This window comes from Callithrix jacchus, chromosome 7 (assembly GCF_049354715.1).
Source record: "Callithrix jacchus isolate 240 chromosome 7, calJac240_pri, whole genome shotgun sequence".
NCBI classification, from domain to species: Eukaryota; Metazoa; Chordata; class Mammalia; order Primates; family Cebidae; genus Callithrix; species Callithrix jacchus.
Window position 1 is genome coordinate 14,208,062 of NC_133508.1, and position 15,225 is coordinate 14,223,286.

Genomic DNA, 15,225 nt, shown 5'->3' on the forward strand with positions numbered 1-15,225 from the left:
CATTTGAGCTCACAAAATTCGAGGAGATTTATATTACTGCCTCCTTACAGAAGACAGATGAAACTTGACAGAGTTAAATAGCCCAGGATGGTGAAGCTAGTTCAGGGTAGATTGGAAGTGGAATCCAAAGTTATCTGACTCTGACCACTACACATTACTGCATAGACTAGACTCTTATTTAATTATGTAATATATCTAGATTTTAATTCCCCCAAACCCAAGTGAAATTGATCCATGAAATGTCTTAAAAGTATGGTGCTGTATTTATTACATGGTTTTAATACACTAATAATAATGTTCTCTAGTTGACAATAAAATCACTGTCTTACAGTAAATCACTGAAAGGGAAGTATTATCCTTGATTCTAGATATGAAAAAAAAATAAAATTCAAAGGATCAATGACTGACATAGCTAAAAAGTAAAAAATAAAAAGAAGTTAATGAAATGCTACTAAGAACAGTTAAGCCTTAGGATGCCATCTTAAATTTCATGTGAAACTGGTTCTTTAAATTCTTTTTCTTTTTCTTTTTCTTTTTTTGAGACGGAGTCTTACTCTGCAGCCCAGGCTGGAGTGCCGTGGCATGATCTCACCTCACTGCAACCTCTGCCTCCCAGGTTCAAGTAATTCTCCAGCCTCAGCCTCCCAAGTAGCTGGGATTACAGGTGTGCACCACCACACCCAGCTAATTTTATATTTTCAGTAGAGATGGGGTTTTGTCATGTTGACCAGGCTGGTCTCAAACTTCTGACCTCAAGTGATCCACCTTCCCAAGAGAGGTCTGTTAGAATAGAATGTACCTTCTCAGAAGCAGAGGCAATGGTCTCATTCAGCAGATACTTTTGAGTCCTCTGGGTTGTATAAGAGCTGCTGTTTATGCTGGGAATGGGACAGCGGAGGCAGCCCGGATCCTGACCCCTCGTCTCTGGCAGTGTGGTGATTAGAAAGCTCCCTGCTTTAGAAATCATGCTTTATGATCAATATATATCTCTTCAGAAATGCTTCTTAAGGCTGCTGAACACAATCTCAAATACTCATACACGTTGCTGCATTCAAATAATATATTTAGAAGCAAATAAAGGTTGCCTCCCAAAACAAACATTTTGAAGGCCAAAGTCTAGGCTGAGACCAAAAAACCAAGATGGTTTGCATTGGTCCAGAAAGGTTGGAACAGAGAGACGCCTGGGAGCCAGAAAATGTCCTGCATCAGTCACAGTTTGTATAGAACCAAGACCTACCTAGAGTCAGGGCTTATTTCACACATGGTCTAACTGAGGCTTGAACCTCAGTACAACTCCAGAACTGGGGGAAATGACAGGGTGCATTCTTCAGTCATTCCTCCTCATTAACTTTACCTAGATAACTCCTGTTCATTCTCAATGCCCCTCTCTCGTTAATTGATCTCATCTAGGAGGCCTTTCTGTACCAAGATCTAAACCGGGGCCCTTCTCTTTCTCGCATGGATGCCCTTGCACTTAATCCTCACCTGGCCTAACACTCATGTCTGACACCTTGTCATGCCACTGCTGCCACTTCTCTCACCTGGCTTTTCCACCACGTCTGTCTCCCAGCACACAGCAGTGTCTCTCATACATCCCAAAGGACTCAAAAGCATCTGCTAACAAATGAGATGATTGCCTCTGCTTCTGGGAAGGTATACCTTGTTCCAAGAAACCTCTCCTGGGCTCTGGATTCCTTTTTCCACATTCCCTCCCTCTTTTGCTTATATCCTCATTCATCCCTTTTCTTTGCTCAAATGTCCTAGTGTTCACTAGAACATTCAATGTCCTGTACCTAGAACTGAAACCATGTATTTTCACGTAAGTAGAAACTAGAATACACTTTCAATCCTAAATGAATGCACCACTGCACCTGTAATCCCAGTATATGAGAGGTTGAGATGGGAGATCAGTTGAGGCCAGGAGTTTAAGATCAGCCTGGGCAACATAGTGAGATCCCATCCTTACAAAAAATTTAAAAACTAGCCAGGCATGTACCTATAGTCCCAGCTACTCAGGAGGCTGAGGCAGGAGGCCACTGTAGCCCAGGAGTGAGAGGCTGTAGTGAGCTACTATTGAGCCACTGCACTCTAGCCTGGGAGATAGAGCAAGACTCCATGCGTAAAAAAAAAAGGAAGGGAGGGAAGGAGGGAGGGAGGGAGGGAGAGAGGGAGGAAAGGAAAGATGGAAAGAAAAGAGAAAAATCCTAAAATAGGCCAGATGTAGTGGCTCACACCTGTAATCCCGGCACTTTGGGAGGCCAAGGTGGACAGATCATGAGGTCAGGAATTCAAGACCAGCTTGGCCAACATGGCAAAACCCCATCTCTACTAAAAATACAAAAATTAGCTGCGTGTGGTGGTATGAACCTGTAATCCCAGCTACTTAGGAGGCTGAGGCAAGAGAATCACTTGAACCCAGGAAGTGGAGGTTGCAGTGAGCCAAGATCGCACCACTGCCCTCCAGCCTGGATGACAGAGCGAGATTCTGTCTCAAAAAAAAAAAAAAAAATCTAAAATAATAAGGAAGCAGGTATCATTTGGAGAGATTTTTCTCTATGCGCATCGTGATGACTTCAGTTAAAGACCAAACACCTGCGCTCATGTCCCACTGTGTATTGAATACAAAGTTGAACTGATATTAATGCTCACCATCTGTTCTTCAAGTGAAACAAACAAAACTGCCTGCAAAATAGAACTAATGGAATGATATTTCATTTCATACTTATTCTCAGGAGCTGAGGACCGGGACTGGCGGCAACAGCGGAATATTCCAATTCATTCCTGCCCCAAATGTGGAGAGGTTCTGCCTGACATAGACACATTACAGATTCATGTGATGGATTGTATCATTTAAGTGTTGATGTGTCACCTCCCAAAACTGTTGGTAAATGTCAGATTTTTTTCCTCCAAGAGTTGTACTTTTGTGTTATTTGCTATCACTCAAATATTTTGCCTCCTTATTCTCATTTTAAAAGAAAGAAAACAGGCTGGGTACAGTGGCTCATGCCTGCAATCCCTGCACTTTGGGAGGCCGAGGCAGGTGGATCTTTGGGGTGTGGAGTTCAAGACCAGCCTGGCCATGGTGAAACCCCGTCTCTACCAAAATTGCAAAAATTAGCCGAGCGTGGTGGCACGTGCCTGTTATCCCAGATACTTGGGAGGCTGAGGCAGGGGAATCGCTCGAACCCAGGATGTGGAGGTTGCAATCAGCTGAGATGACACCACTGCACTCCAGTCTAGGTAACAAAGCGACACTCCATCTCAAAAGAAAAAGAAAAAGAAAAAAAATGTACTTGTTCTAAGTAGAAGACCTTTGGAGTAGTTCCATCAACTTGCAAAGTAGAATTCTAAGCTACCACTCTTCTGATAGTAACTTTAGTATTTTTTATGTTTGGTTGATTCGAGCAGCTGCACCACTCATGCAGTTAGCTAGCATGTGACATCATGCGACAAAGTTCATGTAATTAGATGGAAGAAACCTCACCGATTAATTTTAAGAATGCTTTAGGGATGCAGGAACAATGAAGTGGCCACAGATTTAATCAAGAAAAATGTTTTTGAAGTATTTTTTAAAATAAACTCTATTGTTACTTTTCTTCATTTAAAATGAATCTATTTGAGGTTATATCTGTATGTTGTAGTTTTACTGCAGCCACAACAATTGTACCAAAGTTTTCACATGCTCACTGTGAGCCTTTACTTAATATCAAAACAAGTGAAGAAAGACTGATATAGACGAAATAGGTACATTGGCCTCACTGGATTTCTTTGCCCATTTAAAGTGTAAAGAAGTTACCTTCATTCTTTTGCATCTATGTTCATCAGAGATATTGGCCTCTGATTGGTAGTTTTCTTTTCTTGTAGTATCTTTGTATGGCTTTGGTATCAGGGTTTTTGACCTTCAAGAATGAGTTTTGAAGTTTTCCCATTTTTTTTTTAAATAAGAGGTTATGAAAAGATTGGTATTAATACTTTCTTAAATGTTTAGTTTAACTCTGTCGTTAAGCTGTCTGGTCCTATGTTTTCCTTGTTGGAAGGTTTTTAATTACTGATTCAAGTCCCTTAATGTCTGCTCAGACTTACTTGAAATCTTCATGACTTCAGCCTTAAAGGTTATGTGGAAGGTATTTGTTTGTTTCTTCTACGCCATCCAACTTATTGGCCTATAACTGTTCATAGTAGACTCTTAAAATCCTTCTTAGTCCTGTGGCATCAGTTATAATGTCTCCTCTTCCATTTCTAATTTTATTTGATTCACATCTTTTTCTCAGTTTAGTTAAAGGCTTATCAATTTTGTTGATATTTTCAAAAAAACAGCTCTTAGTTTTCTTGATTTTTAAAAATTGCTTTCCATTGGTTGTTTCTGCTTTAATCTCTTATTTTCTTCCTTCTGCAAACTTTAGGCCTCGTTTGTACTTCTTTTCTAGTTCCTTAAGGTGTAAAAGTTAGGCTGCTGACTTGAAATCTTTATTCTTTTTTAATGTAGGCATTTACCTGTATACACTTCCCTCTTAGTAATGTTTTTGCTGGATCCTGTAAGTTTTGGTACATGGTGTTGTTTTCATTTGTCTTTTTTTCTTTTTTGAGACGGAGTTTCACTCTTGTTACCCAAGCTAGACTGCAATGGCACGATCTCGGCTCACTGCAACCTCTGCCTCCTGGGTTCAGGCATTTCTCCTGCCTCAGCCTCCTGAGTAGCTGGGATTACAGGCACGTGCCACCATGCCCAGCTAATTTTTGTATTTTTAGTAGAGACGGGGTTTCACCATGTTGACCAGGATGGTCTCGATTTCTTGACCTCATGATCCACCTGCCTCGGCCTCCCAAAGTGCTGGGATTACAGGCATGAGCCACAATGCCCGGCCAAGATATTTTCTAATTTCCTTTTTTATTTCTTATTTGACTCATTGATTGTTCAAGAATGTGTCACTTAATTCACATACTTGTGAATTTTCCAGTTTTCTTCCTGTCTTGATTTCTAATTTCATTTCATTACAGCCAGAAAAGATACTTGGTGTCTTGTCTTAGATTTGTGAAGACTTGTTTTGTGATCTAACCTGGGAGTTCTGTTAGAGAATGTTCCATTCATGCTTAAGAAGAATGTATGTTTTTCAGGTCCTCTGTTTCTTTTCTTTTCCTTTCTTTTCGTGGGGTTTCACTCTTGATGCCCAAGCTGGAGTGCAATGGCACAATCTCAGCTCACTGCACCCTCCGCCTCCTGGGTTCAACTGATTCTCCTTCCTTAGCCTCCCGAGTAGCTGGGATTACAGAAACACACCACACAGCCTGGCTAATTGTGTATTTTTAGTAAAGATGGGGTTTCACCATGCTGACCAGGCTGGTCTTGAACTCCTGACCTCAGATGATCCACCCACCTTGGCCCCCTCAAAATATTGGGATTACAGGTGTGAGCCACTGTGCCTGGCCAGGTCCTCTGTTTCATTATTGATCTTTTCTATGAAGGTTCTATCCATTATTAAAAGTGGGTATTAAAATCTCCTACTATTATTGTTGCCTATTTCTCCCTTCAATTCTGTCATTCGTTGTTTTATATATTTAGGTGCTCTGATCTTGGGTACATATATATTTATAATTGCTCTATCTTCCTGGTTTATCATTATATAATGTTCTTCATTATCTCTTGTGGCGGTTTTTGAGTTAAAATCTCTTTTGTCTGTTGTAAGAATAGCCAACTGTGCTTTTTGTTACCATTTGCATGGAATACTTTTTTTGCATCCTTTCATTTTTAGCCTATGTGTATTCTTAATTTTAAAGTGAGTCTCTTGTAGACTCCATATAGTTGGGTCTTTAAAAAAAAATCCATTTAGCAACTCTATGTATTTTGATTAGGAAGTTTAATCTATTTACATTTAAAATAATTACTAAGGAGAAGTAAAAGTTGAAAATATAAAGCACAGGTCAGTGGAGGAGACAAAACTGGTGCCAGTAACCAGACCTGGAGGTTAAAGATGAAACCCCTCTCCCTAGTTCCTATCCTGTCTAGAGATCCCAGGCACGGTATGGAGGAATCTCTTCTGGAAGGCGTTGTTCTTCCTTAATCATGATTAGACCCCACCTAAGTCATGTATCCCTCGCTTACCTCATCAATCACGTCCCTCTCACATGTACCCTCTAAGACTGTGAGCCTTTAATAGAGGCCAGGATTTTCTAGGCAGAGGAGCTGGTTCTTGAGATGCAAGTCTGCTGAGACTCCCAGCTGAATGAAAAGCCACTTCCTTCACAAACCTGGTGTCTGAGAGGTTTTGTCTGCCGTGTGTCCTGCTACATTTCTTGGTTCCCTGACCAGGAAACTATTGCAGTTGGCAGACAACCAAGACAACCTCTTAGGCAGTTTGCTTTGCCTTGCCTTGTGGGGCATCCTGGCGGGGGACTCCAGCCTGCTTGGGCAGTGCGCGTCCTGAGAGCACTCCTGGATAGGCATTCGCCCTGGTGGAATGCTTTGCCAGAGCAGGGCAAGGCAGGCCCACATGGCGGATCCATGCAGAGGCTGAACACCAGGACGGAACTAGCACTGCAGTCTGGACGACAGAAACACGGTAGGACCGGTCCTGGGAAACTTGCCCATGTTCTTTAGGTGGAAGCGTGCCCTAATCACCTACATGTGTCAAATTCGGCACTTCTGAACTCGGCTCTCTCTCTGTCTGTAACTAACCTTGGAAGTCTTGCTTCTGGTTTCAGTTTGGGTGATGAGAGGTGTATGACTGCATGAGTGATTGGAGGGGTCCAACTGGACTTACCAGCCATGAAATGTGAGAGTGGCAGGTCCGTTAGAGGGAACCATAAGATCCAAGCGAATTGTGGGGCCAGCTGGGATTAGGGGCAATCCGCATACAGCTAGAAGGAGGTGCCCTCACAATCTAGGTATTATGTGGGGAGTAACGAACTCTCCAATGCCAAGCAGCACCTGAAATACTCCCAAGAGGGAGACTGTTCTACCAGCCTGAAGTGAACGTGAAAGAGAGTGTGTCACACCACATAGGGTGGGAGAAACTGAGGATGGAGTAAGACTCTCTTTACTGCCTGTGAGTACTGTTTTCTGTGCAAAAAACATGGGTCACACTCATAGCAAGCCTACTCCTCTGGGGACCATGCCAAAACATTTCAAGAAGGGATTTAGTGGGGATTATGGAGTGACTATGACACCAGGAAAGCTGAGGACCTTATGTAAGGTAGACTGGCCAGCATCTAGGCTGGATTGACTCTCAGAGGGAAGCCTAAACAGGTCTCTTGCCTCCAAAGTATGTCATAAGGTCACATGCAAGCCAGGACACCCTGATCAATTTCTGTACATAGACTCATGGCTGCAGCTAGTTCTAAACCCTCCATGGAGGCTGAAAGAACAAGCAACAACCGTACTAATGGCAAAGGGGCAGGTAGCTAGGGAAAAACCCCACATCATCCGCCGAGGGACGCAGACTCCGAAGGTCCTGACAGATCCAATGGCAGAAGAGCCTTTGCCAATGATACCTCCCCCTTATCAGGAGGAAGAAGTCCTTGCCCCTGGGCCTGAAACCTCAGCACCCCCACTAGAACTGCACACTCCCAACCCACCCAGGGTAGACAAGAAAGAATGTGGAGGGACTCCTCCCATAGCTGCCCGCCTCCTGGGAGGAACTCCCCCTCTAGCAGCACATCTGTGACCCAAGTCAGGGATGCAGATGCCTTTACAAGAGAGAGGTAAACAGGAGTGGATGAGGATGGCCTCATGGTGGAAAGATGTGTTTTCACATACCTGCTGTTCACCTCAGCTGATCTTATCAACTGGAAAAATAATACCCCGTCTTATACCAAGAAGCCACAAGCTCTCATTGACCTACTGCAAAGTACCGTCCAGACTCATAACCCCACTTGGGCTGACTGCTACCAGCTGCTTATGTATCTTTTCAACACTGATGAAAGGCAGAGAGTACTCCAAGCCACTTCTAAATGGTTGGAGGAGCATGTTCCAGCAGATTACCAGAATCCCCAAGAGTATGTCAGGGCCCAGCTACCAGGGACTGACCCCCCAGTGGGATCCAAACACCCCAGAGGGCATACAAAGGCTAATCCAGTACAGAGAAGCCTTTCTGGAAAAACTGAAAAACAGAGCCCAGGAAGCTACAAACATCAATAAAGTCTCTGAGGTTATTCAAGGGAAAGAGGAAAATCCAACATAGTACTATGAAAGGCTATGTGAAGCCTATTGCATGTATACTCCTTTCGATCCTGAGAGTCCCGAAAACCAACACGTGGTGACTATGGCATTAGTCAGTCAGTGTGCAGAAGACATTAGGAGAAAGCTACAGAAGCAGTCAGGATTTGCGGGCATGAGTACTTCACAGTTATTGGAAACAGCTAACCAGGTGTTTGTGAACAGAGACGCAGTAAGCCATAGAGAAAGTCGTGGAGAAAACATGTGCCAAGTTCGATGAAGTGCCGACTTGATAGCTGCCACTATTAGAGAAGTGCCCCCAAAAGGGCAGGGAAAGGGGGGCTCCTGGAAGGCTACCCAATCTAATTGCCCATGCCTGCAGTGTAACCAGTGTGCTTACTGTAAGGAAGTGGAACGCTGGAAAGACAAGTGCCCCCAGTTGACAGGAAAACAGGGAGATCTTAAGCCCAAGGCTTCAGACAAAACTGAAGGAGCTCTGTTCAATCTAATGGAAGGGCCACTGGATTGAAGGGAACTGGGCTCAATTGCCCCCAACAAGCCCATGGTCAGGACGACAGTAGGGGGCAAGGACATGACTTCCTTGTTGACACAGGTGCTGAATATTTGGTGGTAACCATCCCTGTAGCCCACCTATCAAAGGAAACAACTGATATTGTTGGAGCTACTGGGATGTCAGAGAAAACAGTCTTTCTGTTTGTCTCAGACTTGTGAGGTGGGGCGGCAGGAGGTAATTCACCAGTTCTTATGCATGCCTGATTGCCCTTTGCCCCTGCTAGGAAGGAATCTGCTCAGTAAGCTATGAGCAACCATCACCTTCACCGAGAGTGACACTTTACAGCTGGCATTGCCTAAAACTGGAGTCATAATGGCCCTCTGGGTTTCTCGTGAAGAAGAGTGGAGGCTTTTCTTAACTGAACCAGATCGGGAGATAGGACCTGCACTGGCAATCAACCAGGCCCCTGTGCTCATTGAGGTCAAGCCTGGGGCTCAGCTGGTTAGACGAAAGCAACATCCAGTTCCCCTTGTGGCCTTAGAAGGCATTCAGGTCCATCTAAAGCACTTAAAGGACTATGGAATCATAGTTTCTTGCCAGTCTCCATGGAATACCCACCTCTTGCCTGTTCCTAAACTGGGGACCAAAGACTACAGGCCAGTGCAGGACTTGTGCCTGATTAATCAGCCCACAGTGACTTTGCACCCAACTGTGCCTAACCCATACACACTGCTGGGATTATTGCCAGGGAAGGATAGTTGGTTCACCTGCTTGGATTTAAAGGATGCTTTCTTTAGCATCAGGCTGGCCTCAGAGTCAGAAACTATTTGCCTTTCAATGGGAAAATCCAGAAACAGGTGTAACCACCCAGTATACCTGGACCCGGCTTCCCCAGCATTCAAGAACTCTCCCACAATCTTTGAGGAGGCACTGGCCCGTGACCTCCAAAAGTTTCCAGCCAAGGATTTAAGCTATGTCCTACTCCAATATGCTGATGACCTTTTATTGGGACATCCCACGGCAGTTGGGTGGGCAAAAGGAACAGATGCCTTTACTTCAGCACCTGGAGGACTGTGGGTATAAAGTGTCTAAAAAGAAAGCCCAGATTTGCCAACAGCAAGTGCGATATCTGGGGTTCACCATCTGGCAGGAAGAGCGCAGCCTAAGAGCAGAAAGGAAACAAGTCATTTGCAACCTGCCAGAACCCTAGACTCTGAGGCAGTTGAGGGAGTTTCTGGGAGCTGTGGGTTTCTGTAGATTGTGGATTCCAAACTTCATGGTGTTGGCCAAACCCCTGTACGATGTGACAAAGTGGGGAGACAAGGGGCCCTTTGAATGGGGATCCCAGCAGTGTCAGGCCTATCCGGAACTGAAAGTGAAACTTAGCTCTGGCTTTGGAGCTGCCTGATTTAACAAAGCCCTTCACTTGATATGTGGCAGAAAGAGAAAAAAGTGGCAGTTGGAGTTCTAACACAAACAGCAGGACCCTGGCCCAGGCCTGCAGCTCATCTCTCCAAGCAGCTGGACAGAGTTTCCAAGGGATGGCCCCCATGTTTAAGGGCCCTGGCAGCAACTGCTCTGCTCGCACAAGAAGAGGATAAGCTAACTCTGGGGCAGAACTTAAATATCAAGGCACCTCACGCAGTAGTGACTCTAACGAATACCAAAGGACATCATTGGTTAACAAATGCTAGGCTAACCAAGTACCAGAGCCTACTATGTGAAAATCCCTGCACCACCATGGAGGTATGTGACACCTTAAACCTGCCACTTTGCTCCCGGTGTCAGAAGGACCGGTGGAACACAACTGTGTTGAGGTACTGGACTCAGTTTATTCCAGCAGGCCCGATCTTTGGGATCAACCGTGGGTGGTAGTAGACTGGGAGTTGTATGTGGATGGAAGCAGTTTTGTTAATCCACGAGGGGAAAGGTGTGCAGGCTATGCAGTCGTGACTCTGGACAGTGTAATCGAGGCCAAGCCACTGCCTCAGGGTATCTTGACTCAGAAGCCTGAACTCATTGCTTTGACCCGAGCAGTAGAACTGAGTAATGATAAGTTTGTAAACATTTACACTAATTCCCGATATACCTTTCTGACTCTTCAAGTACATGGAACACTGTACAAAGAAAAAGGCCTGTTAAATTCAGGAGGAAAAGAAATAAAGTACCGATATGAAACTGTGCAGTTGCTAGAAGCAGTCTGGAAGCCCTGGAGGGTGGCGGTCATGCACTGCCACGGACATCTGTGGGCCCACACCTCCGTGGCCCTGGGAAATTTCCAGGCTGATTCAGCAGCTCATAAGGCAGTGTCTACTCCCTACGAAGCAGCAGTAGCAGCCCCTTTGGTTCCCCAGATACCCGACTTGGTGCCCACTTACTCTAAGGAGGAAAAGGATTTTCTCCAGACAGAAGGGGGGCAACTGATTAAAGAAGCCATTCTGAAAAAGTATGATTTCTGTATGATTCCAACCATCTGACAATGCAAAAAGCAAAACTATGGAGATGGGAGTGGTTGCCAAGGATTGCAGGGAGGGAACCATGAAGAGTTAGAGTGCGGGAGACGTTGAAGGCAGTGAAACTGCACTGTAGGATACTGCAATGGTGGGTGCCATTGTCAAAACCCATAAAACTGTACAACATAAAGAGTGAACCCCAAATAACTATGGACTGTCGTTAATAATAATGTATCGATATTGATTTATCAATTGTAACAAATGTCCCACATTAATGCAAGATGTTAGTAATAAGGGAAACTGTGTGTGTGAGTGTAGAAGGGGCTATTTGGGGACTCTGTTCTTTCCATCTGATTTTTCTGTAATCCTGAAGCTGTTCTAAAAAAATAAAGTCTATTTCTTTTAATGAAAAAACTTTGACTATAAGATTATTTAATATGAACACACGTAAAACTTATGTTTGCATTAGAAAATCAAGGTTGTTGTAAAGATTGGTTGACACTTCCATGTGACCTATAAGGAAAGGGCTAACTTGGATTATTACTTTTTTTAATCTTTTTTTTTTTTTTTTTACTTCATTGAGGTGTATATTGGTGACGATAACTTGGATTATTTTTAATGAAACATTGAATTTATTATGCCATCATTAATTTGGTGGGGGAACAGGATATGACATCTAGTAGCAGCTTTTAAGTCGTAAACCAAAAATAAAATCCTGAGCCCCCCAACAAACTGAATGGAACCTCTTCTTGGCCAACTGAATTCCAAAGTAAACCTGAAAACCCAGTTCAGGCTATGATGGGGGGCATGGATTGAACATGCCCCATTATATCCTCCTCCCTTTGGAATTCAGGTACAACTGACTTGCATTCATTAACATTAAAACAGAGATCTTATGACCGATGAAACAGACTCTGTAGCAATAAGATACAAGATTCCAACCTAACTCTAATATAGCATCACATGACAGCAGGCCTTCACAGAAACTTAAGTATTTTACCCCAAAACAGATCTCTTTGACATATTTTGAAGTGGTCCTGCAAAGCTGTCTCTTGCGGGGTAATTTACATTCTGTAGAGAATCCCCTTCCCTTTCCGGGTCTCTTTCTGATCCTGAGCAGATTAACTGAGTCTGGCCTTTTAAAGATCTAAATAGGAGGCCGAGGCGGGTGGATCATGAGATCAAGAGATCGAGACCATCCTGGTCAACAAGGTGAAACCCCGTCTCTACTAAAAAATACAAAAATTAGCTAAGCATGGTGGCACGTGCCTGTAGTCCCAGCTACTCGGGAGGCTGAGGCAGGAGAATTGCTTGAACCCAGGAGGCGGAAGTTGCGGTGAGCCGAGATCGTGCCATTGCACTCCAGTCTGGGTAACAAGAGCGAAACTCCATCTCAAAAAAAAAAAAAAGATCTAAATAGGAAACACGTGCCATCTATTGCCTCTAAGGGTGGCTACACTTTTTTATTGGCTTCCCTTTGCAAAACATCAGTCGAGGTAACTAGATGGAAACAACCTCTAGACTGGCTGAAGAACATAGACATCTATCTGGGAAACAAAGATGATATTCTGTTATGGAAATTAAAGAGGTTGGGTTTTCTTCTTTCTCAAGAAGCCACTTATCTCTAAGCAGAGATACAGGTCTTTGTCCACTCAGCTGGACAAATCCAAGTTTGGGATAAAACTTGAGAGTTCTGTACCATCCAGAGTGAAAGACGTGAAGTCAGACATAAACGGGCCTATGGGAGATGGTGGCGGCAGGATGGGTTGCGGAAACCAGGCTATTACTCCCAGTGGGTCTGATTCTGAATAGCACGGCCTCCTGTTGGGCCTAAGGATGGAATCATTGTCTTAACGATCAGGTGGATTAGCTAAGGAAACACAAAGATACTCTGCAATGTCTGCAGGGAGAACTCAACTACATTCTCTAAACCCACACCCCAGACTTATGTTTGAAACCCAGATTTCCCTGGCTTCAGTCATAAATCTGAAGGAGAACATCTCTTGACCATAGCCTGGGACTGAACTCATCATCCCTGCCTGATCCAAAGTAAGCTCCTCTTTCAGACTCCTCGTCTGTTTCCATGGTTCTGCCAGTCTCCTGGGAATTGCAGCCTGGCACTGTCCTCTCCTTTTCCTACCCAAGGTAACTTTCCTTTGGTCAGTTACCAAAGCAGATAGTCTTCCCCCCACTCATATGTTTTCTCTTTGTTCCTTCCTTTCTCTGCCTCCAGTCTGTTGCGTTTTCAATTCCTGAGCACCTGTCTTTGTTAGCTTAATTTCCCCAAACAGTGCCTGATGGAGCAGTGAGAACATAAATTAACACACATTTAATGTTTACAGATGCCAGGCACACTATTGCATATTTCCAAGTTTTCCTCATTTAATCTTCATGATGGTCTATGAAATAACTATTACTGTCCGCATTGGGCAGATGAGTAAGTGGAGGCTCTGAGAGGTTAAGTAACCTACCCAAGGTTGCACCTCGCTACTGTATGTGGCAGTTAAAAACATGCAGTCTTGGCCAGGCACGGTGGCCCATGCCTGTAATCCCAGCACTTTGGGAGGCCAAGGCATGAGGATCGTTTGAACCCAGGAGTTCAAGACGAGCATGGACAACATAGAGGGACTTCAACATAAGGAGACAGATAACAGCCGTGTGAAAATGTACTGGAAATTCTCATTTGATCTTCCCCAAAACCCTAAAATCCAGGTATTGCTCTCATCAGCACTTTACAATGGAAAAACTAGGCTGGGCGCAGTAGCTCACACCTGTAATCCCAGCCAAGGTCGAGGGGGCGGATCACCTGAGGTCAGGAGTTCAAACGAGACCAGTCTGACCGACATGGAGAAACCCCGTTTCTACTAAAAATAGAAAATTAGGCCAGGCGTGGTGGCTCACGCCTATAATCCCAACACTTTGGGAGGCCGAGGCGGGTGGATCACGAGGTCAAGAGATCGAGACCATCCTGGTCAACAAGGTGAAACCCCATCTCTACTAAAAATACAAAAATCAGCTGGGCATGGTGGCGCACGCCTGTAATCCCAGCTACTCGGGAGGCTGAGGCAGGAGAATTGCTTGAACCCAGAAGACGGAGGTTGCGGTGAGCCGAGATCGTGCCATTGCACTCCAGTCTGGGTAACAACAGTGAAACTCTGTCTCAAAAAAAAGAAAATTAGCTGGGCGTAGTGACACAGGCTTGTAATCCCAACAACTCGGGAGGCTGAGGCAGGAGAATCACTTGAACCTGGGAGGCGGAGGTTGCAGTGAGCTGAGATCATGCCATTGCACTACAACCTGGCAACAAAAGAGAAACTCTGTCTCAAAGAAAAGAAAAGAAAAACTGAGCTCCAAAATGCTAAGTGACTTGTCCAGAGCAAATATGCTATTCAGTTCTTTCTTTCTATTAACATCTATTGTGTGCCAGGCACTGTTGGCAAGACAGAAGACAGAGGAAGAGGAGCAAGATGTGGTTCCCTTTTCTCCAGGTGCTCATGTTCTAGAGTGAAGAAGTCGTGAGGAATTAGGGTGTGTTGTGGCAAGGTCTGTGTGTAAGGTCTAGAGCTCTAGGAAGTAGGAAATGCTTAGCCCAGGGGATCCAGGAGAGCTTTGCAAAGGAGGGGAGACCCCAAATGAACTTAGCTGGGAGAGCAGGAGTTGACAGGTCGTTAAAGTTGGCCCCAGCGTTGAAGGCATTTTGAGCAGATGGACTGGTAAGTACAAAGGCCCTGATGCATGCTAGAGCCTAGAATATTTGAGGAAGAGGAAATAGTTCAGGAATAGTTTCATCAGTGAAGAGGCAATAGTTCACTGATGAAAGACTCATTCAGTGGGGAAACATGAGAGTTGAGATTAGCGGAAAGGCAGGCAGGAATCAGCTCTTCAAGGAAAGATCTTCAGTGGTTAGAAGTTTGGAATTAATAGGACCTGAGAAGTTATTAACAGATTTATTTTATTTTATTGAGACAGGGTCTCACTCTGTCACCCAGGCTGGAGTGCAGTGGCGAGATCTCGGCTCACTGCAGCCTCCACCTCCCAGGCTCAAGCCAATCCTTCCACCTCAGTCTCTCAAGTAGCTGGGACTACAGATGCTCACAACCATGCCT

General features: G+C 44.5%; 2 protein-coding genes across 4 annotated transcripts in view; one reads left to right on the plus strand and one right to left on the minus strand.

The window, feature by feature from the left end:
• OPTN (optineurin) overlaps positions 1-2,910 on the plus strand; it is a 30,674-nt gene extending 27,764 nt beyond the window's left edge. For all 3 annotated transcript variants that reach the window (XM_008999942.5, XM_008999943.5, XM_002750043.6), the window contains exon 14: positions 2,733-2,910. In XM_008999942.5, the coding sequence (XP_008998190.1) occupies positions 2,733-2,854 (122 nt within the window). In that variant the 3' untranslated portion in view covers positions 2,855-2,910. The remainder of the gene's footprint in view (positions 1-2,732) is intronic.
• CCDC3 (coiled-coil domain containing 3) overlaps positions 1-15,225 on the minus strand; it is a 207,871-nt gene that overhangs the window by 187,259 nt on the left and 5,387 nt on the right. The window lies entirely within an intron of this gene.